General features: G+C 51.7%; 2 protein-coding genes across 4 annotated transcripts in view; both read left to right on the top strand.

The window, feature by feature from the left end:
• The first annotated feature begins 834 nt into the window (after positions 1 to 834).
• Positions 835 to 15,036, top strand: LOC135457280 (CCN family member 2-like). Of its 2 annotated transcripts, XM_064731762.1 has the most exons (6): positions 835 to 1,004; positions 6,620 to 6,747; positions 6,894 to 7,107; positions 11,043 to 11,294; positions 12,694 to 12,902; positions 13,106 to 15,036. In XM_064731762.1, exons 3-6 carry the CDS (start codon positions 6,912 to 6,914, stop codon positions 13,415 to 13,417), a joined length of 969 nt encoding a protein of 322 aa, XP_064587832.1. In that variant the 5' UTR covers positions 835 to 1,004; positions 6,620 to 6,747; positions 6,894 to 6,911; the 3' UTR covers positions 13,418 to 15,036. The 2 variants fall into 2 exon arrangements, with proteins under 2 accessions (XP_064587832.1, XP_064587831.1); XM_064731761.1 differs by lacking the exon at positions 6,620 to 6,747 and having other exon boundaries at positions 859 to 1,004.
• Positions 15,037 to 16,448: 1,412 nt separating this feature from the next.
• EPB41 (erythrocyte membrane protein band 4.1) overlaps positions 16,449 to 26,901 on the top strand; it is a 95,348-nt gene continuing 84,895 nt past the window's right edge. The window contains exon 1 of one of the 2 annotated variants that reach the window (XM_064731364.1): positions 16,449 to 16,492. The gene's annotated coding sequence lies outside the window, so the exon portion shown is untranslated. Of the gene's footprint in view, positions 16,493 to 24,901; positions 24,926 to 26,901 lie in introns of those variants that run through there. The other variant, XM_064731363.1, reaches the window with a different exon arrangement.

The raw sequence follows: 26,901 nt of genomic DNA, 5'->3' as shown, positions 1-26,901 counted from the left end.
GAAAGCTTCCTGACCCTAAGGAAAGGCTCCATCTTTCTCAAGTCACTCCATATGTACAGAAGCTCCTGTCTAAAATCTGACTGCTCTGTCCCACCCTGGCCAGCAAGGACTAAGAGTGCCCTCTGCTGCACTCCTCCTTCCGTGGCAGTGCTCTGATTGCTCTTCAGGCATAAACAAAACGACTCCTTACTACAAAAAACAGCTTTCATGTTCTAAAGGTCTGCCGTGCTGGCTGTGTACAAGCCTGGTGCTGTATTTCAGCAGCAAACAGAAAGGATCATGACCCCAAATAAAGATGTGTGTGATCCTGCATCCATCCCAAAGCACTTTGGAGAACCTCTGCCCTTTATGAAAAACTTTCATCCAGGAGCTTTTCATTGCCTTATAAAATAGGCAGCTCTCATGCAGGAGTTCTAATCACGAAACTTTCATTCCCCGGAGCTGACAGGTGATGCACAGCCAGATGTGACCTGACAGCACCAAACTACCCATCCCTCCCTCCTGCTCAGACTCTGAGCACCACAAATCTCTGTTTCATCACTCCTCAGCCCTTGCAGCCAAAAAGGAAAGAGGGGGTCTGTGTCAGGAAAGCTGTGCCAAGCTTCATAATCGGAGGTAGAAAGAGGAAAAATTTAAAAATAATAATGCTGCTTTTACTGGGGTTTGATTTCCCCACTTGGAAAGTAACCAAGCTGCAGGCAGCGGTGGCAGCCCCGAACGGCCGGAGCCGCAGGAACACACTCGCGTTCCCTGAATTTGGGCATTTTTTGTTGCACCCTTTTGGGCTCCGTTCCAGCCTGCCACTCAGCGCGGGGCCCGCCCCTTCCAGAGGATATGTAAAGAGAAGCTGATGCGTAACTTGCTCCAGAGAGACGGGAAACTCTGCAGGAGAGGGCGGGGGTGGCCGGCAGTCTGGATCCCTGCCCTTCGCAGCGCTCGGGATGCCGGGCAGCTTGGGGACAGTGCCGCGGGTCCTGCTCCTGCTCCTCCTCGCCCCTGCCTGGGTACGTACGGCCCTGCAGCAGCTCTGCTGGGCAATGCAGCTTCTTGCTTCCATGCATGCGAGGGCTTTGGGCTGAGAGACCCTTCCCGGCTGGCAGCTGCCCCCGGGTTCCCGAGGGGGGAGCCGGGCTGGGAGCAGAGCGATGCAAACGTGCTGGGTACCTGAACCACACTGGGGGCTGCCCCGTGGCATCCGCGGCTCTCAGAGCTCCTGGCACATGGGAAGGGGTTTTGTTTCCTCCTACTCCTGGAAGCCAGAAATCGGCCTTGGTCTAGAAGTGGGAGAAGAGAGCAGAGAGAGGGGAAGGCAGTGAGTTTGTAATTGCAAAGAGTAACAGTTTCTTATCCCAATTCCCTCCCATCACCACTCTTCCCCAGCTGTCACTGAATCCACCCATGTTCTCCCAAAAGCAGTGATCCCAAGGGGAAAATTAGACTGCATCATCTCTGGAGCAGGATTTCTGCCTGTTTTCCTGTTAATACAAGTTCTTGAGAGAGCAGCTGATTCCTCTGTGGACATTTGAGTGCTGTTCTCATGTCAGCAGCATCAGGAACGTCACTGCCATCAATAAATTGCTGTAAGTGCTTTTTGGCTCAGTGAAACTGGGTTCACAGAGCCCCTTGCAGGGCTCTTTGAGGTGAGAGAGGTGCTCAGTTCCTGGTTGGGGAGCTCTGTTGGATTGCTCCTAGCAGTACTTAGTGTGTGCCAGCCCTTTTCCTGCCAAGAATGCGAACTGGGCTGCAGTCTAAGGGAAACAGCTGCCATTTAGGGTGGGCATCCTGATTCTTACTCTGGCTCAGATGTGGCAACACCATGTAGCTCATATAAACCATAACAAGTAATCCCACCACTGTGACTCTTGGTTACCACTCTGAGACAGGTGATTTTCCCTAAACCTCAATGTCAAATGCTCAGAAATGTGAGTTTTGACTTTCTTTAAGCATTAGGTTGGATTCAGTGACCTTTGATGTCTTTTCCAACCTTAATGATTCTGTGATGCTTTGTGGATTAAGGCAAAAAATGAGAGCTGTTACTCCTGAATCTCTCTTCTGTGTTGTTCAGAGGTGGGAGTAGCTCCAGGATTACTGTGAGTTGTGTTGAGGCTCATCCTGGGCAGGTGTCTGTATCCCTGTGCCCTGTCTGTGAAGGGGGTCCCTGGTTCTTGTCTCTCCAAAGGAGCTGTTACACGTGCTGCAGCAGCTGTAGGAAGGCATCTTTAGAGCCTGAGATGGAGAGAGAGCAAAGATTATCCACAGTCATTTGGAGTTTGGAGGATGAATAGCTGTGTTTTGGCTGCTTAGTCTTGGAGCACTAAAAGAACCAGCTGAGTGTTTATTACATCACCTCTGCCTTGCAGCATTAACCCCTGGCTCCCAAAGCTCTTTGCAAACACCCAGCTCAGCTCAAAATTCACCTTTTCCTGCCCTCTGAGCGCAGTGGGATCAAAATGAGCCCAAACATATTTTAAAACATCCTCTTTGGTTTGGCTCCCCTAGCTGGTTTCCTGGGCTCCTGTAGACATTGGTCAGGAATGAGAAATCCAGATGGTGACACGAACCTGCTGCAGTGGTGGGAGCTCACGTTGCAGCACTCATGCCTTCCAAAAGGTGCAGGGGAAGAGGTTTTATGTAAATATGAAGCAGAAAGGACGTTCTCAGTTTTTCTTACCTGCAGGTAACTGGGTTTGATTTTGGTAGTTGGGAGGGAGCTTGTTCTGGCTTGTCAGCTGAGCAGACAGCTTCAGGGAGTCAGAGGTGGAGAACACAATGGAGCAGAGCAGGGGAATCCTCTGCTCTGAGTGTTGGCACTTCTGCTCTGGCTTGGCCATCACTCAGGGGTCCTGGAGGTCCCATAGCTTCACACACAGTGTTTGTGATGGATGCAAGAGCTGTCAGAAAAGCCAGAAGAGCCAACATTCCAGGCTTTAAAACCTCTTAAATCCATGGCCTTGATCTCTGGTTCTGTTCTGCTGCTCTCAGAGTTCACAGAAATGCCCTGCAAACCTCAAGAGAAGCCAGGTCAAGGTTGTCGTGAATTGAAGTCAAGAGTATGCCCAGTGAAGGCAGAAGTGAGTTCTGGGGCAACCCTTTCTGCAGAGGCATGGATGTACCAGCCTGGTCAGAGAGTAAGAAAACTAGATAAGTTTTCCCAGAACTGGCTTGTGAGACTTTAGGGAGCTGAAGATACACACTCTCTGTTTTCATGTTTTTCTCAATGATTGTTTATAACAAAACACCTATCAGGTGAAATGTGTTGATTATTGACCAATCTGGTCTATCTGTACTGGAACAATGTATAAAAAGAGAGAATTCAAAGTGAAGTGAGGTGCTGTGCAAACCAGCCTTCTGGTGAGTCTGTGTCATTTCTTACTTGACAGTGACATAGATGGAAGAAAATGAAATATTCTCTGAGTTGAATCCCTCTGGACGCAGGTCAGTGGCAGGTTATGTGGAAATATTGGGCTTTGTGTTACCTTTGGGTCTGCAACAAAACCCTGAATTCCAATCCTGGCAGTTCTTGGGAACGGTTTATGGAGCTCTTTGGGGCAGTTCTAGGGTAGTACTTTGGGCAGAAGAACGAGAAGCAGCCCTTGGAAAGAATGCAGGATGAAGGGTGCTCCATGCAAAACCAATATAATCCGCTAGTCACCCTCTCTGAAAGAAAATTCAGTAATGGAGGGCTCAAGGAAGTTGCTTGAACATTGACTTTTTCCCACTTGAGAGTCTCCCTGGCCAGGCAGTGTTTCAGTGCTCTGGCTGTTGGGTATGTGTGAGTTAAACCCCATTCCAGCTCATTCCCTCCTCTTCCAGGCCTTGGCGAGCAGCAGGAATTATAAATAGCTTGGGCTGACTTTGCTCAGCAATAAAACCGGCAAACAGGAGCCCCAACACCTCCTGGGCAATGGAGGGAGACACATCCGAGCCAACTGGTGGGAGCATCTGGGAGTATTTAGAAGGGTCCTGAAAACCATGATGAATTGAGCTTTTGAGCTGATGCTGGGGGAGCTGGGGTACAGCATAGGTGGGTGCAGGGTCACCAGCTGGTCTCTGATGCAACAGAGATGTGAATCCAGATGTTCTCCTGCTGAAAAGCAGCTATGATACAATGAGGAAGTGAGGCTGCTGTGAACAGAAGGTAAAACCAGGTGGGCTGGTTTATATGGGTGAGTTATTAAGGAAATAACTAGTGCCAGCAATTATTAATGAGGGTGGGGAAAAAACCACAGAATTGTAGAATCATGGACTGGTTTGCATTGGAAGGGATCTTGAAGATCATCCAGTTCTATCCCCTTGTCATGGGCAGGGACACCTTCCACTAGACCAGGTGGCTCCAAGCCCTGTCCAACCTGGTCTTGGACATTTCCAGGGGTGAGACAACTCAGTTGGGTTTAAAGCTGTTGCATTCTCTTATCCCCAAAGAGCTTTATTTGGTTTGCATTTCAGCAGGAGAACTATTTTGGGAGTGTTTCTATGGCCTGTGGCTGACACTGCATTGGAAAATGCTTGTTATCATTATTTTTTCTTAAGTGTGTGGATTACGTCTTAATATAGATCCCACATTAGGAATGCTTTGTCTCTTGTGCGGTCTCACACACCCACTCCAACTCATCTGGGACTAAATAACATGCTGCTTGGCATCTCCAGCAGCTGGAGCTGGAAAAAGTAGGGAAGATTTCTGTATTTTTAGTTCTTTTGATGCACTTCAGCAGTTGGGAATTGATTCCTGGGACATGCCAGGTTCTGGTGAGTGGCTCCTGTGCAGTCAGCTGGGAACAGCTGGGCTGCAGGCTGGAGAGGCTTGTTTCCAAAGTACTTAGTGCTAGGAGTTATCCAGGAGAATTATGCTGATTCCTGCTGAGCAGGGAGGCTCTGGAAACACTCACCCCTTGGGACCACCAGAGGGAATGGCTAGAGCTCTTTCAGGAGTGCTTTAGATGGATATCAGGAAAGGTTCTGCCCCCCGAGGGTGCTGGCACTGCCCAGGCTCCCCAGGGAATGGGCACGGCCCCGAGGCTGCCGGAGCTCCAGGAGCCTTTGGACAACACTCTCAGGCACAGGGTGGGATTGCTGGGGTGTCTGTGCAGGGACAGGGCTGGACTCCATGATCCTTGTGGGTCCCTCCCAACTTGAGATATTCCATGACTTTGAGGGAATATTTAGCCCAATCCCAGTCCCACAGTGCTGTGTTGGTGACACAGCTGTACAAAGAAGGTTGCACATTCTGACCCCACATGACCTAAAGTCAGAGCAACAGTAAAAATAGCTGGAAAATTTTTCCTACTCTGATTGGTGACAGACACAATATTCAAGGAAGCTATTTAACAAGTGAGGGCTGGATGGGATCTGAAAAGTGCAAACAGAGCCATAACAAGATATATTTTTTGACTTGTTCCAGGTGTGTGTGCTCCTCCCTGCTGCCCTCAAGGCTATTACCAGCTCAGCTGCTGCTCTCCTGGGGTGACAGCAGAGGTGTGAGGGATCTGCCTCATTGTATGCTTCCCTCTCCACCCTGTTCATAGCAGTGCAGGATCCCAGAGTGTTTTGGTGGCATCGTCCATGTGCCAGGGTTGTGGGAGCTGAGCTATGTCCATAATAGTGGAGTGGTGCATGGAGCAGGGCAAGGGGGAATTTGGATGGGTAGGATCTGAACAGTAAACCAGGCAGCAGCTGGCACTGATGTTTCTGAGGAGGTTTCAGAGGATCTCTAGAGACCACACATTCTGCACTGTTCACAGTCAGGTTGTTACATCTTGCCCAAATCTGGGCACAGCCAGGGCTGAGCTGGTGTTCCTGCTCCGAGCTAATGCAGGACAGGGATGGCACACACTCAGTGACTGGGATGCTGGACCCATCTGGGTTTTCCAGAGCAGGTAATCCTACTTCAGCTGGTCTCTGTTTGGGTATCTGAAGTGTCATGAAGCCAAGGGTGGGTTTCAAGGGCTGCCCAGTGAAGTGCTGCCAAAGGGGAGCATCTGTGCACTCACAAGGTCCCAAGGTGTCGCAGAATAGAGGCCTTTGTTGGGGATGAGCCATTTGTTGGTGAGGGGAGACTCAGACACTCAATATGAGTGATAAGCAAGTTCCGTTTATTGAAGAGAGCATCAGACACTTATACAGCAAGCAATAAGCTCATGAATATTCTGTAATTTACACCATCCATTGGCCACACCACAACATCAACTCTTCCCCATTCCTCAGGGGTTACATCTCTCTTTTCTCATGTCTCTTTCACTATTTGTTATCATACTACAGCTATGCCCAAGGACACACTATCTTGCAGGTGCAGGACTTGGAATTAGCCACAGCTTTGTAATTTTCCATTCTCTAGCAGCTAAATTCCCAACACCAAGGAAGGTTGGTTATGCTGTGTTCCTTGGAAAATGGAGAGGGCACATGTAATAAGAAAGTGTGAGATGCAGGGGACAAAATGAAACTTTCAAGCTTCTGGGCTGGTTTTCAGCATCCCCACAGTCCTGGCTTTGGGCAAGTCCTGTTGCTGTGCACATTGCTTATTCAGCTTCCATTCGATCTGATGCTGGTACAGAGGCTTTGATGGTTGTCCTGTGTAAAAGCTGGAATTCCTTGCTGTTAATGATTACTACTTTATTGCTTCCAGAGAGGGTGAGCTGTGCTGGGGACTCTGAGCTACTGCTTGTCCTGTTTGGTTTGGATCTGCTTCCAAGAGACTTTTTTTTTTTCCCCTTGAGCTCCAGATGAAATAGGGATGAGGAAAACCTGAGTCCTGTGAGTACTTGGGAGCTGCATACACCCCTCTGGCTGGTCCCCTTTGCTTCTGGGGTATCTGTGCTTTCAGCAGAGACATATTTTTCCTCTCCCTGTCCAGCTGCCTTGCAATAGACTCATTCTCTCCATGGCTTTTTGCCTTCCAGGTAGAACCACAGGCCTGCATGTTCCCATGCCAGTGTCCCTCCCAAGCTCTGCCGTGCCCTGCGGGTACCAGCCACGTGTGGGATGCCTGTGGCTGCTGCAAGGTGTGTGCCCAGCAGCTGGGCGAGCTCTGCTCCTTGCACAGGCCCTGTGACCATCACAAGGGACTCTACTGTGACTTCTCAAAAATCCACAGAGGCAGTGGGATCTGCTTAGGTGAGAGCTGCAGGTTCTGTCCTTGTGTGTTTTTTCCGTGGCGCCTCCCCAGAACACCCATCAGAATTTCCCTGGCGCTTCATGCAGTGCCAGCCTGGGAACATCAGATCCCCTGGCACACACACAGCTGGTGTCTCACAGCTCCAGCGAGGCATGAGTGGGGCTGTGGGCCACTCCTGTGTCTTGTGACATCCTCAGGGGACATCCTGTACCCTTTGGGCATATATCAGCAGTCTGAGCTCTTACTGAAAGTACTTTCCTTGGAATATCCTACCCTAAATCCCTCTACCTTGTGCCAGGGATGGGTGTTCTGCACTTGGCTGCTTCTGTGCAAGAGGCAAAGTGTATTTCTGGCCATAGCATGTGCGTGGGAAGAGCTGAATAGCTCCTTCACCACATTGTGTCTCTGTGGAACATGAGAATTCCAGAGCCAGGTAATGCAAATGCAGAAACTGCTTTCTCTCCGACACCTCTTTTCAGCTAGAAAAGAAAAAACAATTTTTTTTTTCAGTAGTTCCTTCTGAAGCAAGCAGAAATTATTTTGGTCTAGAGGAAAATAAAGTATTTCTGCAACCTCCTGGTCTTTGTTTAAAAACAAGACTCCTGTCCCATCTCTGACAGGAGCCAACATTTTTTTTTCTTAAATTCAAGCTTTTCAAAATAGTCAGGAAGACCTAGGAGTTGGCAGTTTATGTGAGTACTTAGGGAAATGTTTGGCCACAGCACTGGATGTCTCTGGAAATGATCCAGCACCAACCTGAGACAGAATCATAATATCATGGAACAGTTTAGCTTGGAAAGGATCTTAAAGCTCTTCTTGAGCCACCCCCTGCCATGGGTGGGGACACCTTCCACTGTCTCAGTTTGCTCCAAGCCTTATCCAACCTGGCCTTGGACACTTCCAGGACTGGGGCAGCCACAGCTGCTCTGGGCACCCTGTGCCAGGACCTCAACAGCCTCACAGGGAAGAATTTCTTCTCAATACCCCATTTATCCCCAGCCCTTGTCTAACTGAGTCTAACTTGTTGGTGTTTCGTCCTCCAAGAAGTTTTTACAAGTTGCTTCATTTTCATTCCCCAGTTTGGGGAATTTTTGGAAGCCATGGATTTTTGGAGCTCCTGGTACTTTCTGCAGACATTGAAACACCTGGGAGCTGAGGATGGAAGCGTAGTAAGGCAAACACAGGTGTGATGACATCCAGCAGATGTGAGCTGCATGCTGCCTCATTCCAAATGGGAATGAGGTGTCTGTTTGTGGAGGAAAGGTAGCAAAATCACAGGAACAATTTCCTCAGGAGTGTGGGAGACACCATTTCAAAATCTCTCCATGAAGCCTTGAAATCATTCTAATAAAGGTGCTTTGTATTCACCAGACATCCAGGTTTGATCCAAACATTTGGAGTGAGAGTCCCAGATCCTGCTGTGGAGGAAATCAGACTTGCAGACACAACTATCCTTCCTGGTTTTAAATAAGAAATTAGGCTTTTCACAGCAAAAACTGCAGTGAACACAGGCCAGGATTTATTTCTAAAATGGGCTGAGGATTTGGGCCATAATATCCTTGGGTGATGTTTTTATGATGTCCACATGGATCTGTTGGAAGATTTTGGAGGCACTGAAGGAAGCTGGAGGAGTGAGTCAGAGGAAAGGAAGGATCAATGTTTTGACTTAAATTTATCCAAATAAGCAGATGTGCTAGAAGGAGAAAGGAGCTGAGGCGTCAAGAGAAAAGTGTCTCAGTTGAGACCTGTAGGCTGTATTGGGAGAGATGGGAAGGGAACCATCAGAGGGAAGCTTATTTTATATTTGTGTAATTTTATCACATTCCACATATTTCAGAGGAATCCTTTCCTTCCTGCAGAGACCTCGGAGTACTAGAATGGTAGACAGGGTCCTGTAGTAACTCTAAAGTAGGGGTCCTGCAGGTGATAGGGGGTGCAGGGAGCTGGTAGAGCTTCACAGAGCAGCTCTTTCAGTGATGCCACATCCCCTGAGGAAAAGGACAAAGAGTCTCCTTAGCTGGGCTTGGTGTTTGGGTGTGGGTGGTGCCAGGCAGAGCTGGGGAATAAAGAGCTGGAACACTTAATGGGTGCTGTCTCTTCAGAGCCTTAATGGGACCAGGTCAGAGGGAAAGGGAGGGCAATGAAGGCCACAACAGAGGGATTGAGTTTGGAAAACAAAATCAACCCCTGGAGCAGGCTGCTGTTCTTTGGGAGGGGAGGGAGGAGAGGGAACGGCATGATCTGCTCACTGAGATGGAAGAGTGTGTTTAAAAATAAGTATGAATGGTTGTATAGAGGGAGGGTGGATGGATGGCTTCCACTTTGATGGAAAAAGTGAGGATTTTGAAATGTCAAAGTTGGAGCACAGGAGTATTTTTATCCCAATGAAATTGTAAAGAGTAGCAAGATGACATGCAGGTCTTGATAGGAACAGTCCAGAAGGATTTGTGTCCCCTCGAGGGATAGGGATGGGATGGAAAGAGATTCTTACTCCTTGTTTGATTCAAACACTTTGTATCCGAAACAGTGTCCCTGGGCGAGCAGGACTTAGGGGAAAACAGATCAGGTTTCCTGGGAAGTCTCCACAAGCAGTCAAAAATCCTTCCTTTTGGTAACTTCCCCATAGAGGTTTGCATGGATTTTTTAAAGATTCAGGATTGCAGAAAACAGCAGCTGCTGAAAACTGTCCAAAATCAAGATTTCTGACTTGTGAAAACTCTGAGATTTCAACATTTAATTTCAGGTGGAGAAAAAAAAAATTTAAAAAAAAAATATATATCAAAAAATTATATATAAAGTGTACATATACATATAAGTATATATATACTTATATACATATAAGTATATATACTTATATATATATAAGTATATGTATATATATATAAGTATATATATATACTTTTATATATATATAAGTTTTTTTAAAAAATATATATAACTATTTTTTTTAAAACCTCAAAATTTTCCATGACTTATTTAGAATACTTATTTGGCTGTGCCAAAACTTTCCCTTTCCATTCTATCAAAATATTTCATCTTCATAGTATCAAAATAATTACCAGAGCAAAATGCTTAATGCTTCCCTCTGTGGATACTATCCCATGAGTATTTTGGTTGATCATAAAGGAAATCTTTCATGTCAAATGGTTCAGTTGGTTCTTCTTGAAAACATTCTTGATCTTAATCAGCTAAGAGATTTCTCCTGCAAAGCTTCCAGTGGGAAAGTTCTGGCTAATGCAGTCATAAGAACTTGGGAGTAGTGTTGTGCCTGCAGAGTAAAGGTTCCTGCTCTGTGTCAGATATTGTTTCCCTTTTTTTGCCCATTTAAGTTTTATTGGGAAAGAGGCAGAGAGTGGTAGGAGGTCTGGAGATGAAAGATCCAGAGATCAGAAAGGAGAGAACTGGAAAAAATTGGGGCTGGAAGGAGGAAGAGATTTGTGCATCATAGAGGGGCCAAAAAGGTCATCAGCCCAAAGTGTCATTTTCATTTGTAGGTACCATTTGCATGGGGGAACCAGCCGTTCTTAGAAGAGCGTTGCCTATTGGTATCCCAGGAGTACTGAGGAGTACAGCCATGCTCACATGCCGTGTCAGGAATGTCTTGCACAGCACCACTGACCTGTCACTCTGAGCTGGTTGAGAAGAACTCTGACAGAGAAACAGGCTCTTTACAGGCACCAAAGACAAAATCATACTTAGTAGTTCATCCAAGTGGAAAAGAAATTTTTCTAGAGAATTTTGGGAGGACCAGCACTTCTGAAAAATCAGTGTCATGAATAGCCTTGGGTCCAGGGAGGCAAATACGACATATCCAGCACTGGGATGGCAAAGCAGGGGAGGATGGGCTCTGTCCCTCCTCAGGAGAGCACTGTGTCCCGAAGACAGGGTTTCAGCCTTCTGCTTACTCCTCCTTCTCCTCCTCTTCCTGCCCCAGCTCGTGAGGGTGCGACGTGTGACCTGCTGGGCAAGATCTACCTCAATGGGGAGAGCTTCCAGCCCACGTGCAAGCTGCAGTGCATCTGCATGGACGGGGCCATCGGCTGCGTCCCGCTCTGCGCCGATGACCTGCGCCTGCCGTCCCCAGAGTGCCCCGCGCCCCGCAGGGTGAAGTTCCACAACAAGTGCTGTGAGGAGTGGGTGTGTGAGGAGGGCAGCGAGGATAACCCCTTAGGAGCAGCCACAGCAGGTCAGTGGGGCGCGTGGGATGGGGCTGGGAGCTGTTTGCTGGGGAAGAGGGGTGGATTTGGAGCACTGACTGGTTTGTGGCTGGGGGTGGCTTTGTGCATCATCATGATGGGGGTGAGTACCAAGTGTTGGGTTCCAGAGGTAAACACTAGGTCCAGCCCACCCAGCTGCTCTATCACTCGCCTTCCCAGCTGGACAAGGGGGAGTGTCAGAACCATGTCTGGACAGGCTGTTTGGGTCCAATCCAGCTAGCTACGGACCTTAGCCCACATGAGCTTATATGGATGAAAGCAAAAGATTGGAAGTGCTCTTCTCCACGTGGGGACGAATGTCCTCTGCTTATTGACTTGGAGGACGCACCTCAGACTCAGGCAACCCCCAAGATGGGAAAGAGGGTGTTGTCTGATGGCGGGAGACTTTTATACCCAGGGAATGAGGGTGGAGGAAGAGGACCACGGCCAATGGGATACCAGTGAGGGGACACTAAACGAGGGAAAGGAAGAGACCACCAGGGCTGACACTGGGGTAGGGAAGAAGAAGACTGTGTGGTCATAGGATACAAATCATGTGAACAGTGCAAATCACCAAACACCCAGTGCAAACAACTAAATAACTATTTAGTGCAATACAACAGGGGAGAAAAATAAATGGAAAGTGACTTGTAGGTTGAGATAAGGCAGTTTATGAAAGGAAAAGTGAAAGTTTGCATGTGCACAAGCAAAGAGAAAAAGAATAGATTTATTCTTTACTTCCCATCATCAAGTGGCGTCCAGCCACTTCCTAGGAAGCAGGACTTCAGCACATGGAGCAGTTGCACCAGAAGGCAAACATTGTGAATAGCAATTTCCCCCTCCCCCTTTTTCTCCTCCTTTTCTTAGCTTTTATATCTGACCTGATACAGTCTAGAATATCCCTGTGGTGAATTTGGGTCAGCTGTGTCCACTCCCAGGATCTTACCCACTCCCAGCCCCTTGATCAGGGTGCGAAAGTTGGAGAGACATCACTGATGCTGTGCCAACCCTGCCCAGCAGTAGCCAAACACACTGGTGTGTTAGCAACACCTTTCCAGCTCCCACTGCAGAGCACAGCACTGGAATGGCTGCTCTGGGAACATCAACTCCAGCTCAGCCGACCCAATACAAAGTGAAACCTCAGTGGTGCTATGGGAAAGCTGCTGTGTCCTGAAGTATCCCTGCAGACCTGTCTGGAGCCGGGCTATGTAGGAAATGGCCCCTGCCCACCTGCATCCCCTTCCTGCTGAGAGGCCAAGCATCTCATGGGATGGGCCAGACCTTTGCTGATGTTCCTGAAGTGTTAAACTGAGTTGGGAGCAGCCATGGAGCTGCCATTCTTTGTGCAAAGCCCTGAGCCTTGCCTTGTGTCTCTTCCTCATGGCTCAGTTTTCAGGAAGGATCCAGCTCACAGGCCAGAGCTGAACAACCTGCAGGAGAACTGCCTGATGCAGACCACAGAATGGAGCACATGCTCCCGGAGCTGCGGAATGGGCATCTCCACCCGTGTAACCAACAACAACCCCCAGTGCCGCCTGGAGAAGGAGACTCGGCTCTGCATGGTCCGGCCCTGCGACTTCTCCATGGAGAAAACCAAGGTATGGTGAGGTATGGTGCTGGAGGATAGGGGACACAGCACCCCAAATGCTGGTGACAGCCTTGGGAATGATCCTGGCTCACAGGATCCTGACTCTGTGCTTCCACTTCCTCTGTGTCCCATTGCCCAGTGATGGGGCCTGAGCACAGGCCTCAATGCATCTTTCCTGTCATGTCCATGGTAATTCATCTGCTCTCTCCCTAGAAGGGGAAGAAGTGTGTGCGGACCCCAAAGCAGCGCCAGAGCCTCCACTTTGAGTTTTCGGGATGCACCAGCACGCGCTCCTACCGGCCGCGGTTCTGCGGCAGCTGCTCGGACGGGCGCTGCTGCACCCCGTTCCTGACCAGCACCGTGGACGTGGAGTTCCGCTGCCCCGAGGGGGACTTCTTCCAGAGGAAAATGATGTTCATCAAGATGTGCTCCTGCCACTACGACTGTCCCCGAGACAACGACATCTTCCTGGCCACATATCACCGTTGGATGATCGGAGACCACGTCAAGATTGAGCAGCAATAGCCCTGTCTTGCCAGATCTGAGGTGTGCAGGAAGGCTCTGCAGTGCTTTCATGGCTGTGTCCTGGCCAGTGCAGCCTCTTCCCCTTCTGTGAGCAGCACAGTGCTGCTTCCACAGCAGCACCATTCACACCAACGGTCCCTGTGGTTTTCCCAATGAGCCAAGGGAGGGGCCGCAGCTGCTGCAGCCCGCTGACCCCCATGCACAGTGTGCAAAGGTCAGTGAAGGAACCAGAAACAGGCTTGAGCTGCAAACTTGATCTGTATTCCTGCTGGCCAGAAGAGAGAGTGGTTCAAGGTCATGTGGCTCCCGCCTGTCTCCAGCCCAGAGGACAATTCCTGATTCAGACCCCAAGAATTCTTCCAGCATTAACTGGGGGTAGACCAGGCTGCCAGACCAAGGTGTGTCCCCTGAAGGTGCTGCTCCGAGCAGCTTTTAGTGCCTTGATGAACATTTCATAGAACCATGGAGTGGTTTGGGTTGAAAGGCACTTTAAAGCCCATCTTGTTTCAACCCCCTGTCATGGATAGGGGCACCTTCCACTAACCCAGGCTGCCCCAAGCCCTGTACAACCTGGCCTTGGACACTTCCAGGGATGGGGATGGGGATGAGGCAGCCACAGCTTCTCTGGGCAACCTGTGTGGCAGGGCCTCACCAGCCTCACAGGGAGGAATTTCTTCCTAATCTTGTAGGAAATGGCTCTGGGGTGGGAGAGGGACTGGACCACACAAGCTTACACATGCACAGTGAGGCTGCAACTATTTCAGCTCTGGAGTCTTTGCTCTGGATGTTTGTAAGTAGGAGGAACACTTTTCAGCTCCAGTCTCCCTGGCCATTTTAAGGTACTGGCAAGACAAATCCTCCTATTTGTAAATGGAGCAGATCCCATCTGGAGTTCCTAGGGCAGTGCCATGGGGAGCTGTTGGCACCGGTATCACCAGCAGTGGGATTTCCTCCTGGCCACAGACTTGGCAGAGTCTCTCTGCCCCGAGAGGACCCCATTGCCAGCCCTTAGCTCCAGGAAAGGCCTCCAGCAGCCAGTGCCAGTGGTGTGTCCAGCAGCGCGTTGGCAGCTTTGTGGGACTGCTAAGGTCTTGTCAGGTGTGGAAAAATCTTCTGATTTTAAGCAGAAATATCCAGGTACAGCACTTGATGCTGGTTCTTAAGTCATCCTTGCCTATCACCATTGGAAAACATGAAGAATTTCTGTTCCAGCCATGCAGGAGCAAGACTTCACCTCACCATATCTTCCTACCCCCAATTAGAGCCTGGTGCTAAGGGACATTCCTAGCTGTCCCCAACTGCTGCCCTGAATTTCCAGACTGCTGACACACCAGCTCAGGGCCCATGTTCCATCCCAGCCTCTGTTCTTTCTCTCAGCCTGCAGCAGCTCATGAATCTTCACCCTCCTGTAATCAATTTGAACTGTAAATAATTTATCTGATATTGTTTCTAAAGCCTTTGTACAGTCCCAGGATCCTGTTGGCACAGCCCTGCTCAGGCTGTTACTCCTCTCTGAGCTTCTCTCCTGCCATTCATACTGTTGCTGAGTCTCAAACCATCCTGAGGCTGCACTTTACTCAATGCTAATAAATATCTCTATTTTTATATCTCTGAACTCATCCCTTTGTGTGAGGCTCCTGCCTGGTTCCTCTGCTGACCTTTCCCCAGTGCTGGGATCTTCTGCAGAGTTGATGGCTGGGTACTGAAGAGAAGGAGTGACAGGGTTTTTTTTCCTGTTCCCAAATAGCAGCAGGATTGATGTTAAGTGTTTCATAGACACCTCTGCAGCCCACAAAACACAGCTCCTCCCTCCACGGCTTGGAGGGGGGACAGGCAGAGCCCCCCTCTGCCTGCTGAAGGACCCACAAGTCCTTAATACCAGATTAAAAATAACTCTGAGAGCAGATGTGAACAGAAGTCAGTGATAACAGGGCCAGAACGCGAGGGGCTTTGCAGTGGCTTAACAGCTTATGGATTCATCCCCCTCTCATCACATTAGCAGGGACTCCCCCCTCTCCCACTCCGCAGGGCCAAGAGGCTCTTCCTGCTCCCAAACCTTCAGCCCCATCGGGGAAGGCTTAGGGCTCCCAGGGAGGGGGAACAAACCCCTGTCAAGCTTGAGCTGCGGGGTGTTGAGGTTCTGAGCCCGGGGCGGGCTCCGGCCCGTGCACCTCTGAGGGCTGCAAAGGCCCTGGCAGAGGCAGCGAGGGACACACGGTCACGGTCCTCGCCAGTGTCCCCGGGGCGGTGACCATTAGATGGCACTAGGAACCTCCCCATGGGGACACCCCGTCCCCAGAGCAGGGAACAGTGGCGTGCCCCTGGGGTGCTGAGCGTAACCCCGGGTAGCCCCCGCCAGGAGCGCCCGCTGGGTACTGCAGCCCAGTCCCGGCCACCAGCGCCATCGCAAGGCCGCCACCGCCAAGCCAACGGAGACAGCAACGAGGCCCTCGGCGCTGGGACCGAGTTCATCCAGCCGCCGCCTCCGTCCCCGTCCTCGCGGGGGCCCTGTTCCACCTTATCTCCGCAGCCGCCGCCTGCGCGGCACCGATAACCCGGGCGTGGCCCCAGGGATGGGGTCGGGGTTGGGGGCGCTGCAGTGACCCTGACGCCCTCACGGGCTCCGGCCACGCTGCAGCCTCCTGCGGTGGGCTCAGAATGGGGACACCCCCGGCTCCTCCAGCCTCCAGCAAGGACGGGGTTTTCCCTAAGAAAACTTCGGAAAATAGTGAAAATGAGCAAAAATATCTCCAAAAGCCCTGATTCTGCCGGTTTGGGGGGCTTTGGGGCTCTGCCATGACGCGGGGGGAACCCGGGGGGAGGGACCTTCTCCTTATTGGACCTATGACGTCACGGGGCGCAGGAGGAATCTCTTGGCCCCACCCCCCGCTCGTCACCTGCAGGCCCCGCCCACTGCAGCGGCGCGCTCTGGCCTCGCCCCCTCGGCGCTCTGACGGGCGGGGGCGGCAGCCAGTGGGCGCGGCCAAGGGGGCGGGGCTCGTGTGGTGACGTCAAGGGGCGGGGGCGGGGCCGGTGGTGCAGGTGGAGGCAGCGCGGAGCGGAGTGGCGGCCCCGGTGAGCGGGGGCAGGTGAAGTTTCTCGGGTGTCAGGCCTGTTATGGGGCGAGAGAGGTTTGGAGGGGAGGGTGAGGGCTGTAGGGGTCAGGCAAGTTATGGGGGATGCTGTGGGAGTCCTGGGGTGCTTTGGGGGGTATAGGGATCAGGCAAGTTCTGGAGGATTTGGGGCTCCCTATAGGGACCCATGGTGGGTCAGTCTGGTCGTAGGCTGCGGGGTTTTAGGAACAGTTGTGGTGCTGTGGGGGCACATGGGGGCTCAGGCTGTTTATGGAGTGGAGGGGTTGCCAGGGGACATGGGGTGCCATGAAGCAGGGGGTCTCCGGTGGGATCAGGCTGGATGTGGGGTGATCTGGGGCTGCGGAAACCAGGGCCACCCGTAGAGGTCAAACTGGATGTGAGGTGGTTTAGGGTGCTCAAGGGTTTGGAGGGGGCTGGGGATGTCAGTCTAGGTGTGGGGAATCCACGGTGACTGAGGTGTGAAGCAGGGGGTTGTGGAGAAATGGGTGATGTTCGGGGGATGGAGGAGACGAGGCAAGCACCTGCAGCGCTCTCAGGAAGCCTATGGGGCAGAAGGGAAGTGAGGTGCTCTGGAGTGGGGAGATCCCCAGTAGGGTCAGGCTGGGTGTGGGGGGAATGGGGTGCACTAGGGCTGTCCTAGAGACTGAATGGGGCTGCAGGGGAGGATGTGGGGTGGAGGGCCACCCACAGTGGATTCATGCTCAGGAGATGGACGGGGCCCTGCCTCACGGGGAGTGGCCAGCCCCGGGATGTTTCCCCCCATGCTGTTGTTTCCTCTGGTGCAGTGGAGGGGAAAGGCAGGTGCAGCCTCGGAGAGTGGGGTCCCCCCTGCACCCCACAGTCACGGCAGCAGCACTGGTGTCCCTTCCTGGGAGGTGGCAGCTCCCGCTTTGCCCTTTGGGTCCAGCTCTGTTTCTTGGAGCATTCGGTGTTGCTGGGGCTGTGCCAGAGATGCAGCAGCTCAGCCTGTGGCTTCGGGGTGGCCGCGATCCTTTCCCGAGACACCGTCTGTGCCCGCCGGACGGTTCCCAGGGCCGGCGGCAGTGGCCGAGCTGCGGGGCGGCGGGAGCTGCTCCTGCCGTCGATCCCAGCCCCGGCGCCGGTCGGTGCCGCGCTGAAGCCTCGCATTGATTTCCCCACCCCCTTGGGGGAGTCGATGTCTTCACGTCCCCTCCTCGACGGGGACACTTTGCGCTGATGTTGCAACCGCAGGCGTGTGCGGCGTGCCCGGCGCTTCCTGCAATCTCTTCCTCTCCTGAATTTCGCCCTCCTGCAGTCGTGGTGGGACGAGAGGCTGGTGAACCTGCTCCGGTGAACCTGCTCGTTAGTTGGTGCCGTTGGCTGTGCCGGTGGCGGGTCCGAGCGGCTGGTGGGATGGCAGGGGACAGCGGGGGACAGTGACTATCTTTAGGGCTGTGTTGCAACGGAGGGGTGTGCCTTGGCTCGGCGCTGCCGGCAGCCGCCTCCTCGCCCGAGGATTGACTTACGCCGAGGCTCCCGCATGGGAAAAACCAGCACTTGCTGTGGTTTGTTTGAGCAGAGGGGGGGCTGTGGTGGGGCTGTGAGGCTGAGCCAGGGGTCCGACAGCATGGGGGCTGGTGTCAGTCACACATGCCCTGCATGAGCTCAGGCTGTGTGAGGTGTGCAGGGCTGAGGTTTGGGGTGCACCGTCGGCCCCGGCGCTGTCATGTGTCACACATGCTCTGCCACTGCCTGGCAGTGGGAACAGCTGAGCTGGAGCAAACGGCCAGTATGGGAAAGGTTGGGGAATCTCTGCTGCTTCCTGGGAGAGAATTGCCCTGGAGCACAGGAGCAAAGTTGGGTTCTTGCAAGGTGCATCCCAGAACGTTCCCATCCCTGTGCTCCCTTCTTGAGGCTTAGTGGAAGCACAAATGCAGCTGTAGGAGAGAGCCAGAGTCAGGTCTCTTTTGAGTCCTGTTTCTGCCAGAGTAACCTGGTTACTCCGTGGGGGAATAACTTGCACCAGAGTTGGGGTGACATGGAGATTCTGTGTTTGGCCTCTGAGCCATTGTCCTGCTCATGGCCACTGTGCCTGTGGTGGTGCAGCTGCACCATGCCTGTCTCTGAGAGGAGGCAGCTGAAACTTGCGGAACAATTCACATCCCCCCATGAGTGCAGTTCCTCTCCCAGTTCTGGGGCCTGTGTAGATGTGGGTCTCCTCCAGCTCGTGGTGCTGGCAGCCCCTCAGTTGCTCTGACAAAGTGGGGCACAAGCTGCTTCTGCTTCTGGTGATGATAACGGCAAATCAGCAGAAGCAAAAAGTTGATCTGTGCATCAAACTGCTTCCTATGGTTGTGCTCAACATGTTCTGTGGATGTGGGCCCCTCCCATCCCTTCACTTTGCTTTTCCTCGTGCTTAGGAACAACTTCAGGCCTTTCTGAGAGGGCTTGAAACCCGCTGAGGAGAGAAAGTGCCTTCTCATCTGCAGCGGTGCTGCTGGGATGAGGCTCCCTGTTCCTGACGCGCAGCCTGGCAGCTGCTGGAATTGCCTGCAGCCGCATTGCTCCGCACCGCACTTTCCCCCAGGCTGGCAGGGTCCTTTCAGAGCCAATGGCGGGGAAAGGATTTCTCAGAGAAAAGGCAAAACGTCAGCTGCTTTCCAAGGAGGGCACCTTGGAGTTATGTCACTGTTTAATATATAGCAAGGTTTTTCTGAGCTCCCTCCCCAGCTATTCCCCAGAGGGGAAGGCAAGTTGCAGGTGGTCTCTGTCCCAGAGGGCAGGAATTGTCCTGTCTCTGCTAAGCAGTGTTTCACCTTTGTATTCACAGCTGCAGGAAGAGGCTTGAGGCTGTGGTGGCTGGAAGTTTAGAGTCATAATTGGCTCTTGGCCATGCTGGATGCTGTGGCTGGAGATGTGATTTGGGAAGGGGGAGGAATTGCCTATCATTAGCCCAGAGGTGTCTCTCACTGAGCTGCCCAGGAAGGAGGGGGATGTCTTGGTTGTCCATTTTATGAGTTTTGCTTCATGCAGTGATTTGTGTGAGCTCTGAGCTGGGATTCACCAGCAAGGGCTGCAGTTGGTTGTCCCTATTTAGCCTGGGACTAGCACCTGGCGGATGAGCAGTCTCACACAGCAGTTATCCCAATGAGGCTGTGATGGTTCGGGTCCCTCATATTGGGACTTTGTCATGCAATCCCATTCTGAGCTGGTGGGAACAGCCAGGGTGGGCTGGCTGGGGCTCTGGGGTCTGGCCAAAGCAGCCACCACGGCTGCCCATCTCTCCCCACTAGAGGCTGCTGATGACCAGAGCATTTTCCATCCCTGCTCTGAGAAGGCACTGGGGTCTGGAATTTGCAAGGCTGAGCATCCTGGCCTGAGCTTTTCCTGCTGATTCACCCTGGAGACAGCAGTGTGCTTTCCTTGTCAATGGCTGGGTTCAGGGGGCACATCTGCTCCCCTGCCAGGCTCACAATAGATCTCCCTACTTCATTAAGTCCTAATTAGGTAAATGCACCGGTACCTAGTGCAAGGCCATTGCCAGGGGACATGGATCCTGCGGGGAGCAGGGATGCTGGCTACCATCCTGCCTGCCTCAGGGATTTTTCCAGCTGGGTGCTGAATGTGGAATGAGTTCAGACTCTTGTATTGTTTTCCCAGAGGATGTGTGCACAGAGATAAGAGCTTCAGCCCTCTGGCATGAATCAATTGGCAGAAAAGCCAAGGATTAGTTAAGCCATGGAAAGGATCCTTCACCTCTGGGCACAGCCATGGTAAAGCCACCCCGTAGACACAAAGGAGAGTCTTAGACCAGGCCACCAAACACCTGGGCAGGATGGGTTGGAAAACCGAGGCCCTGGGAAGTTGCTTAATCACAAAACAATGAGGTGTAAAATGAAAGGCAGTGCCTACTGCAGTGGAAGTGCAGAGAAGGAGTCCGTGGAGTTGCACAGGCCCTGCTGCCCTTGCTGGTGCAGGCAGTGCTGGGTGGGCAATGTGGTGCCAGCTGGCTCTGGCACAGGGCACAGCTTCCCTGACAATGGCAGAGCAGCGCTTTACATAATCTGGGATTTGCCAAACAAGCTTGAAGGTCTGGAAAATCCTTCTGCTATTGTTCATGCTCAAAGTTTACTAAACTTCCTGGTTTGATCTGCAGGGCTGGACTTTGCTTTGGTACCACAGTGGGGGAAATAGCTCTTTGCACAGAGGGAAGAAAAGGGTGTTTGTGGTGTTTAATCCATTCTATTTTTGTGGTTCACAAGAGGTTCTGAGCAGCTGCTCACAGCTTTGTAGGGCTGCAGGACTCTCTGTCTATCCAATTAATATGGTTTGTGTCTAGTCCCCTCCTGATGCCCCCCTGAGAAAAGCCTGGACTACCAGATGAGGAAGGGGCGCCATGAGCAGGGCTCACAGCCACCATCTGGGCTCCCAGCTCACAGCCTGTGTCGGGACACAAATGCTGTGTTGGGACAGCTTTTTGCTATCTCAACTCCTCAGACCCTGAGGCTCCAGGAAGGCTCCAAAACTGCCACTCGTTGGCAGATTTTAGGAGAAGAGGTGTGATGGGAACTCGGGGCGGCTTGTTATGCTGTGTCAAACCTGGTGGTAACTTCCTGGAGATTTGGGGCAGCTGGGAACCCCTCTGGGAAGATGCTGATGCTCTGGGAGCCACCCCAGGCCCATCCTGGCCTATGTAAGGCTGTGGGCTCCACCTGGATGTGTTTCCTGGCCTCTGAGAAGTGTTTTGGGGCATGGGGCCTGCCCTTGCTCCTCCATTTGCTCACCCCAAAACCCTTTGCCAACACAAATAAAGCCCCTGTGTGCTATTCAATTAAATGGAGAAATCCTGTTAAAATGTTCTCTGGTTGTTTGTGGATAAATGATTGAGAAACAGGACTTTTCCTTCCATTCCTGGGAAAGGCAGGTTTTGTAACAAGGAATGGGGTGAAGTTCTTGCTGGTCCTCTTACTGTGAGGCAAGTTTTGAGCCCTGGAAAGCAGCAGAAGAGGAGGAATCTCGGCCTAACAGTATGAATACATCCTCTTATTAGAGGTGGCTTTGAGTGCCTTTTATGTAGGTAATGACATCTGGCCACAGTTGACCAGAGCTGTATTTAAGGAGGGGACATAAGGCTTGGCACAAGCTGGGAGCCTTTGGAGCTGACTGCAGTGGCATTACAGCAATCTGGTAGGTGTTGCTAACAAGGCAGTGCAGGGCAGCTATGGGGAAACTCTGAGCCTTAAGGCCTGGAAAACTTGGTGTTGGCACTGACTTCAGCTTTGTGAGGGGAAGTGGGGTGGACTGGTGCCTCAAAAACCAGGGTGTTAAGGCAGCTGTATGTGACCTCTGTGACCTGATCTCTGTGGTGGTTTAGGTGCTCACTGGGTAGAACCAGCCAGCCAAGGGCTTGTATTTTTGTATCCACTCTCCAAAGCCCCTTGGAGATGGATAAGCTGCTTGTAGGCACTTCAGAACCTGAAGGGAGCTCGTTGTCTGTGCTGAGGTTATGTATTGGGCAGGACAGCATGAGTTGCCTCCCTGCCCCCAGGTGAACTCAAACGTTGAGTGTGGGAACGAGGGAGGGCAGATGTTAGCCCGGCACAGAGCCACGTTGAGCTATAACGTGACTTTGTGCGTGTGTGTTGATGTTGTGCTGGAGGTGCCGTGTCTGACGTGGAGGTGAACCCCTCCCATATGGCCCGGATTGGCCTCGGCCAATCCCTGGCTGCTCAGAGGCTCACGGGCTGGCAGATGGGGTCAGCACTGCTTGAGAATTTCCTTGGGTGCAGAGTGGAGGCTTTTAATAGCAAACGCAGTCATCTGCATCATGACATGGCCTGAAACTTGGCCCTGAGGATCCACTGGCAGCTGGGCACTGGCTGAGCAATATGTCCACTCGTGTTGGAATATTTTTTAAGTGTTAAAGTAAAAAGGTTTTGAGTAAAAATGAAGTAAGATCTAAACCTATTGCAGGTGGGTTTGAGGTGCGGCTCCTCCCTGGGTGGTAGCCTGGAGAAACCCTGCCTTTCTTGGGAAGGTTATGTGGCCCCATCCCATGTGCTGTGCTGACAGATCCCATACCTCAGCCGGGTGCCAAGACTTCAGCCTTCTAGGAAAGGCAGCAGGAGCTGGTATGGGTTTTCTTGTGCCATCCTGTGGGCACCTGGTGCTGTGCGAGCAGCGTCCGGAGTTGCAGATGGCTCACGTTGTGGTTGTAGCACTGCTTGGTCCATCCAAGCTGCCTTTGAGTGGCAACACACAAGATATGCAAGTGCAGAATTGATCTGTGCTGCTGACCAGGGTTGTTTTTGGCGCTGCTGCTTTTTCTTCTGTTGTAGCATGAAGTGAACGTGACTTCGGTAGCTGCCTGGCTCTGGCAGTTTGCATCCTTCCCTCCTTACAAATTGTCTTCTTCCTGCTCAGCCTCCTGACCCCTGTCCTAGTCAATACAAGGCTGTTATTGGAGCTCAGCAGGCCATGATGATCACATCCAAGTGCTGGACCTCGAACCACCTGGCAGTGCTGGGCTGGATGAAGAAGCTCATTTGCATAGGGTGGTTAATTCTCTGTATGCTTTAATCTCCGTGACCATCTGTGTTCTTTCCCAGGCTGGGGAGATGGGAGCTCTTTGGATTTTCCCAGGAGGTGAATGTAGAGAGGACTGCTTATTCTGGGTATGCTGAAATCTGCCCAGGGTCAGAGCAAGACATCCTCCCACTGCTCTGGGAGCAGTTGTTCTGCATCTTTGGGCAAGAAGGAAGCATTGATTTGTCAACTGTATCCTGAAGGCACATCCCGAGGAAATGCACGGAGGAGACAGGAGCAAAGACTAAAAATGGAAACCTCTGTGAATGCTGTCCAGCATTCAGTCCCAAACATGGAGGGTCTGTGACCAGTTTGGCTGGCACCCTAGAGGGCTGAGGTACCAGGAAGGCTGTGTTGGTCTGAAGAAAGACCAACACTAAAGCATCTCCTGGTCATCCAAAAAACCCTGCCAGGTTTTGGCAGCCTCTGGGGTGTACTCCACCAGCAGCTACTGCTGTGTGTGTCCTGGTGAATTGCTTGATTTGAGCTTCAAAAGCTGCATTGGAGACTGGGGTGCTCACACACAGCACCAAAATAAGAGGACTGATGCCTATAGGTGAGCAACACCTGAATTCTTCCTCATTTTGCTTTCTCACATTTGGAGCCTGAGGCTCTGCAGACCATTTGCAGCCCCAGCTGGGATCCCACTCACACTGGCTGTGGGTGCTTTTGAGGAGCGCCTATCCTGTGGGGCAGCATGGCCCTGTGGAGGCTGCTGCTGGCATCCAAACCCAGAGGGAATGATTCCTGCCCAGTAATTAAGCTCTTCTGCTCCTGTTCACTGCACTAATGAGCTGTCTCATGGATGTGCTCCTCAGAGCTGCTCTGGATCCTCTGTGTGGCTCTGAAGCTGGAGGTGACTTTCCAAGAGAGCCACCTGCAAAGGGCAAGATCTCCATTCCTGTCCTGTTGGGGTGAGGTATCTGGGCTGGGAACCTTTGACTGTGAAGGCATTTCCCTGACTACACCCTGTGTGCTGTGAATTCTTCTGGCAAGGTGCACCCGAGCTTCTTTGGTGAGGAGAGCCCTTCCTGCTGGTCATGCTTGCAAGGCTGGGCGAGATGAAAGTGTTTTCCCAGCCTTCAGCTGAGGGACTGAGGCTGCGCTCTACCTGTATCCAGGCTGGATAGTAACACTTAAAAAATAAATGGTGCTCCAGCTGCTGTCCTGGTTCAGTAGTTTGGGTTTTCAGTCCTGATAGAGATGATGGCACCAGGACTGTTGGCATCATGGTGCATCCCATAGGATAGGTATGGGCTTGTGCCCAAATTTCCACCTGTTCTAGTGAAAGGTGTCCCTGCCTGTGGCAGTGGGTTGGAATGAGATGAGCTGTAAGGTCTCTTCCACCACAAACCATTACATGCTTCTGTGATTCTCTGGCATGGCAGGGTGACTGCTGAGTCCAACTTCTGCCATGAGTGCTATGTGAGGCAGGTCCCTGTACCCTCAGTGGGGCTGTTGCATGGTCTGGGGATCTGGCTGAATTTCAGGCCCTGGTGTGTGCCCACCAGAGCACACATACAGCCTTGCCGGGGCTGGGAGCACCGTGGCTCTCTTGAATCTCTTCATTTACTTAATGATCCTTTTGTTGAGAGGATTAGGGTTTAGAGGCCTCTGGCCGAGTGTTAATTAAATTAAGGCTCTGGTGTTTTGTGGAATTTTTGAAGCCCACTAGAGGGCTCAGTTGGAGCCCTGTGGAGCCGGGACCGGCGGCGCTGGGCTGCGTCCAGCCCTCCAGAAGTTTACCCGAGAAGTTATGTAAGTCCGGAGGAACTGGACGGGCACACAAGCTGCACGGGGCCAGCTCGCAGCCTCCACGGAGCCCGCCGCTCCTGCAGCCCGCTTGTGCCCGTGCCCGCGGGAGGCGGTACTCACCGGAGGGGTTACTCACGGGAGGGGGTACTCACGGGAGGCGGTACTCACGGGAGGCGGTACTCACGGGAGGCGGTACTCACCGGAGAGGTTACTCACGGGAGGGGGTACTCGCGGGAGGCTGGCAGGCATGGGATGCCTACGTCACTGCTCTCTGTATAATCAGCGTTAGGTAATGCCGAGCTGATGTTTTTGGTTGGTTTTTTTTTCCTTCCCCACTTGGTGTTTACATTTCTAAGAAGTGGCTGACCGTGAACATCCGGTTCCACCTTCACTTCTGGAAGAGTCAGATACTGAAGTTTGCTCTGTTGCGTTGCTCATGTGGGTGCAAGTGTGAGCTTTTGACTTTGTGGCTTGGGTTTTTCTGGTGGGTGCATGGGTTTTTCGTGTTTAGCCAGAACTACTTTTTAACCAGTGTCTCTTCTCCTTTCTCTCCTATCCGTTGCCCCACGATGGATTTTGGTGCTTCACCTGTGTGGTTGGCCCGGCTCTCTCATCTCTGGGTAAGTACCTGTTTTGTTAGATCAGTGGCAGAAATAGTTGAAACAAATTGCTTTGACTTAATGATCAGACATATTGAAATAAAGAACTGACCTATTTATTGTCCTAAACTCTGAAGCATTGGTTGTTGTCAAACACCATGATTTATTGTCTGTGTGTGTGTCAAGATTTTGGATATTGAAAAGCACTTAGTTGGCCTGGAAATTGCTGTATTTTATGATATGAAGAAGCCCCCTGTATTAGTTTTTCTTACAAGCCTAGGCTGTGGAGCACTGACCTGGGGATAAAAACACACTTTAATGCCAGCAAGTGAGCAAATGGAAGGGAAAATATTTTTGCGAATGGAAAGCAATGCTTGCTGTTCTTCCAGGATGTCTCCTGACACCTGTTGGTGGCAAGTCAGCACTGTGGTTGTGAAAGGGGCTCTCTGATGGCACTGGACTACCTCACCCTTTGCAGACCATGGGTGTTTGGGGCTTTGCAGGCCATGGAGAGGAGGCTGAGGCCCTTCTGGCAGGAGAGGAAGGGAAATGCGTGTCGAGCTTGGAGAAGAGCATTAGGCACTGATGATTTCAGTTTGTGTTCATGGAGCGCCTGCTTTGCATAGGGGAAAAATTGCCCTGGTGGGGTGGATTCTGATGGTTTCCCTGCAGAGGTTTGGTGCCTGCCATGAACTTGGCTGTGAGGTGGTGTTTGTGTATTAAAGCCTCTGAGGACAAGGTCTGTGTGCTCAGGGTGGAGGGAAGGAAGGGATTTGCTTGGTGATGCTTTTTCTCTGGGTGCAGTGGTGCCTTTGCATCGAGGTTGTGTTCTCTGGAAACTTCAGTAAGTTCAAATTTACTTTTTTTCTTTTTTTAAATTCAAGCTGTCCTCCTGCTAAGCTTTCCCCTCTCCATCACTCCTCTTCCCCAGTAACACCCTCTCCTCTCCTAGTAAGGGAAAGGGCTGAGCACATTTAGAGCAGCTCTGCTCCGTGCCTGACTATTTCATGTGCTGCCAGTCATTGATGAAAGACTTGAAGGGAAAGCAGAGGAAGGTGCTGGGAACAGATTGCTTTATTCTTAAACTTGACATCATTATACAATGCCTCATGCCAGGGCAGGAGAGATGAATCAAATCCAAGCATAAACCTGTTGTTCTTACTCAGAAGTGAGCACTATATTTGGAAGATGAGCAGCTGCCTCCTGATCTGAATGAGCTTTGCTACCAAATCTCCAAAAGCAGGATTGTTAATTAACTAGAAAACCTGCCTTGGTTATAAGTGCTGAGCTCCAACCCCACCAAACACCCAGCAGCCATTTGAGTGCAGAATAAAACTCCTCCGCGTGGAAGGTACAGCTGGGAGCTGCTGTGAGCTTGGATGTGGAGCAAGATACAAGTGCTCACTTGCATGATGGCTGGAATGGGTTAGTGAGAGGCAAAGCTGTTCCAGCAGAGCAGCTGTGCCAGGGTAACCTGGAGCAAGTCCTT

Source organism: Zonotrichia leucophrys, chromosome 23, assembly GCF_028769735.1.
Source record: "Zonotrichia leucophrys gambelii isolate GWCS_2022_RI chromosome 23, RI_Zleu_2.0, whole genome shotgun sequence".
In the NCBI taxonomy this organism is placed as follows: Eukaryota; Metazoa; Chordata; class Aves; order Passeriformes; family Passerellidae; genus Zonotrichia; species Zonotrichia leucophrys.
The sequence above is the reverse complement of the archived record's forward strand: the minus strand, read 5'-3'. Positions and strand labels throughout refer to the sequence as shown.

Bases quoted from the DNA above. Each gene is read 5' to 3' on its own strand.
- LOC135457280 (XM_064731761.1), top strand. From the start codon at position 942: ATGCCGGGCAGCTTGGGGACAGTGCCGCGGGTCCTGCTCCTGCTCCTC. The intron at 7,108-11,042 runs GTGAGAGCTGCA...TTCCTGCCCCAG, and splicing joins AGGCAGTGGGATCTGCTTAG to CTCGTGAGGGTGCGACGTGT. The intron at 12,903-13,105 runs GTATGGTGAGGT...CTCTCTCCCTAG, and splicing joins TCTCCATGGAGAAAACCAAG to AAGGGGAAGAAGTGTGTGCG.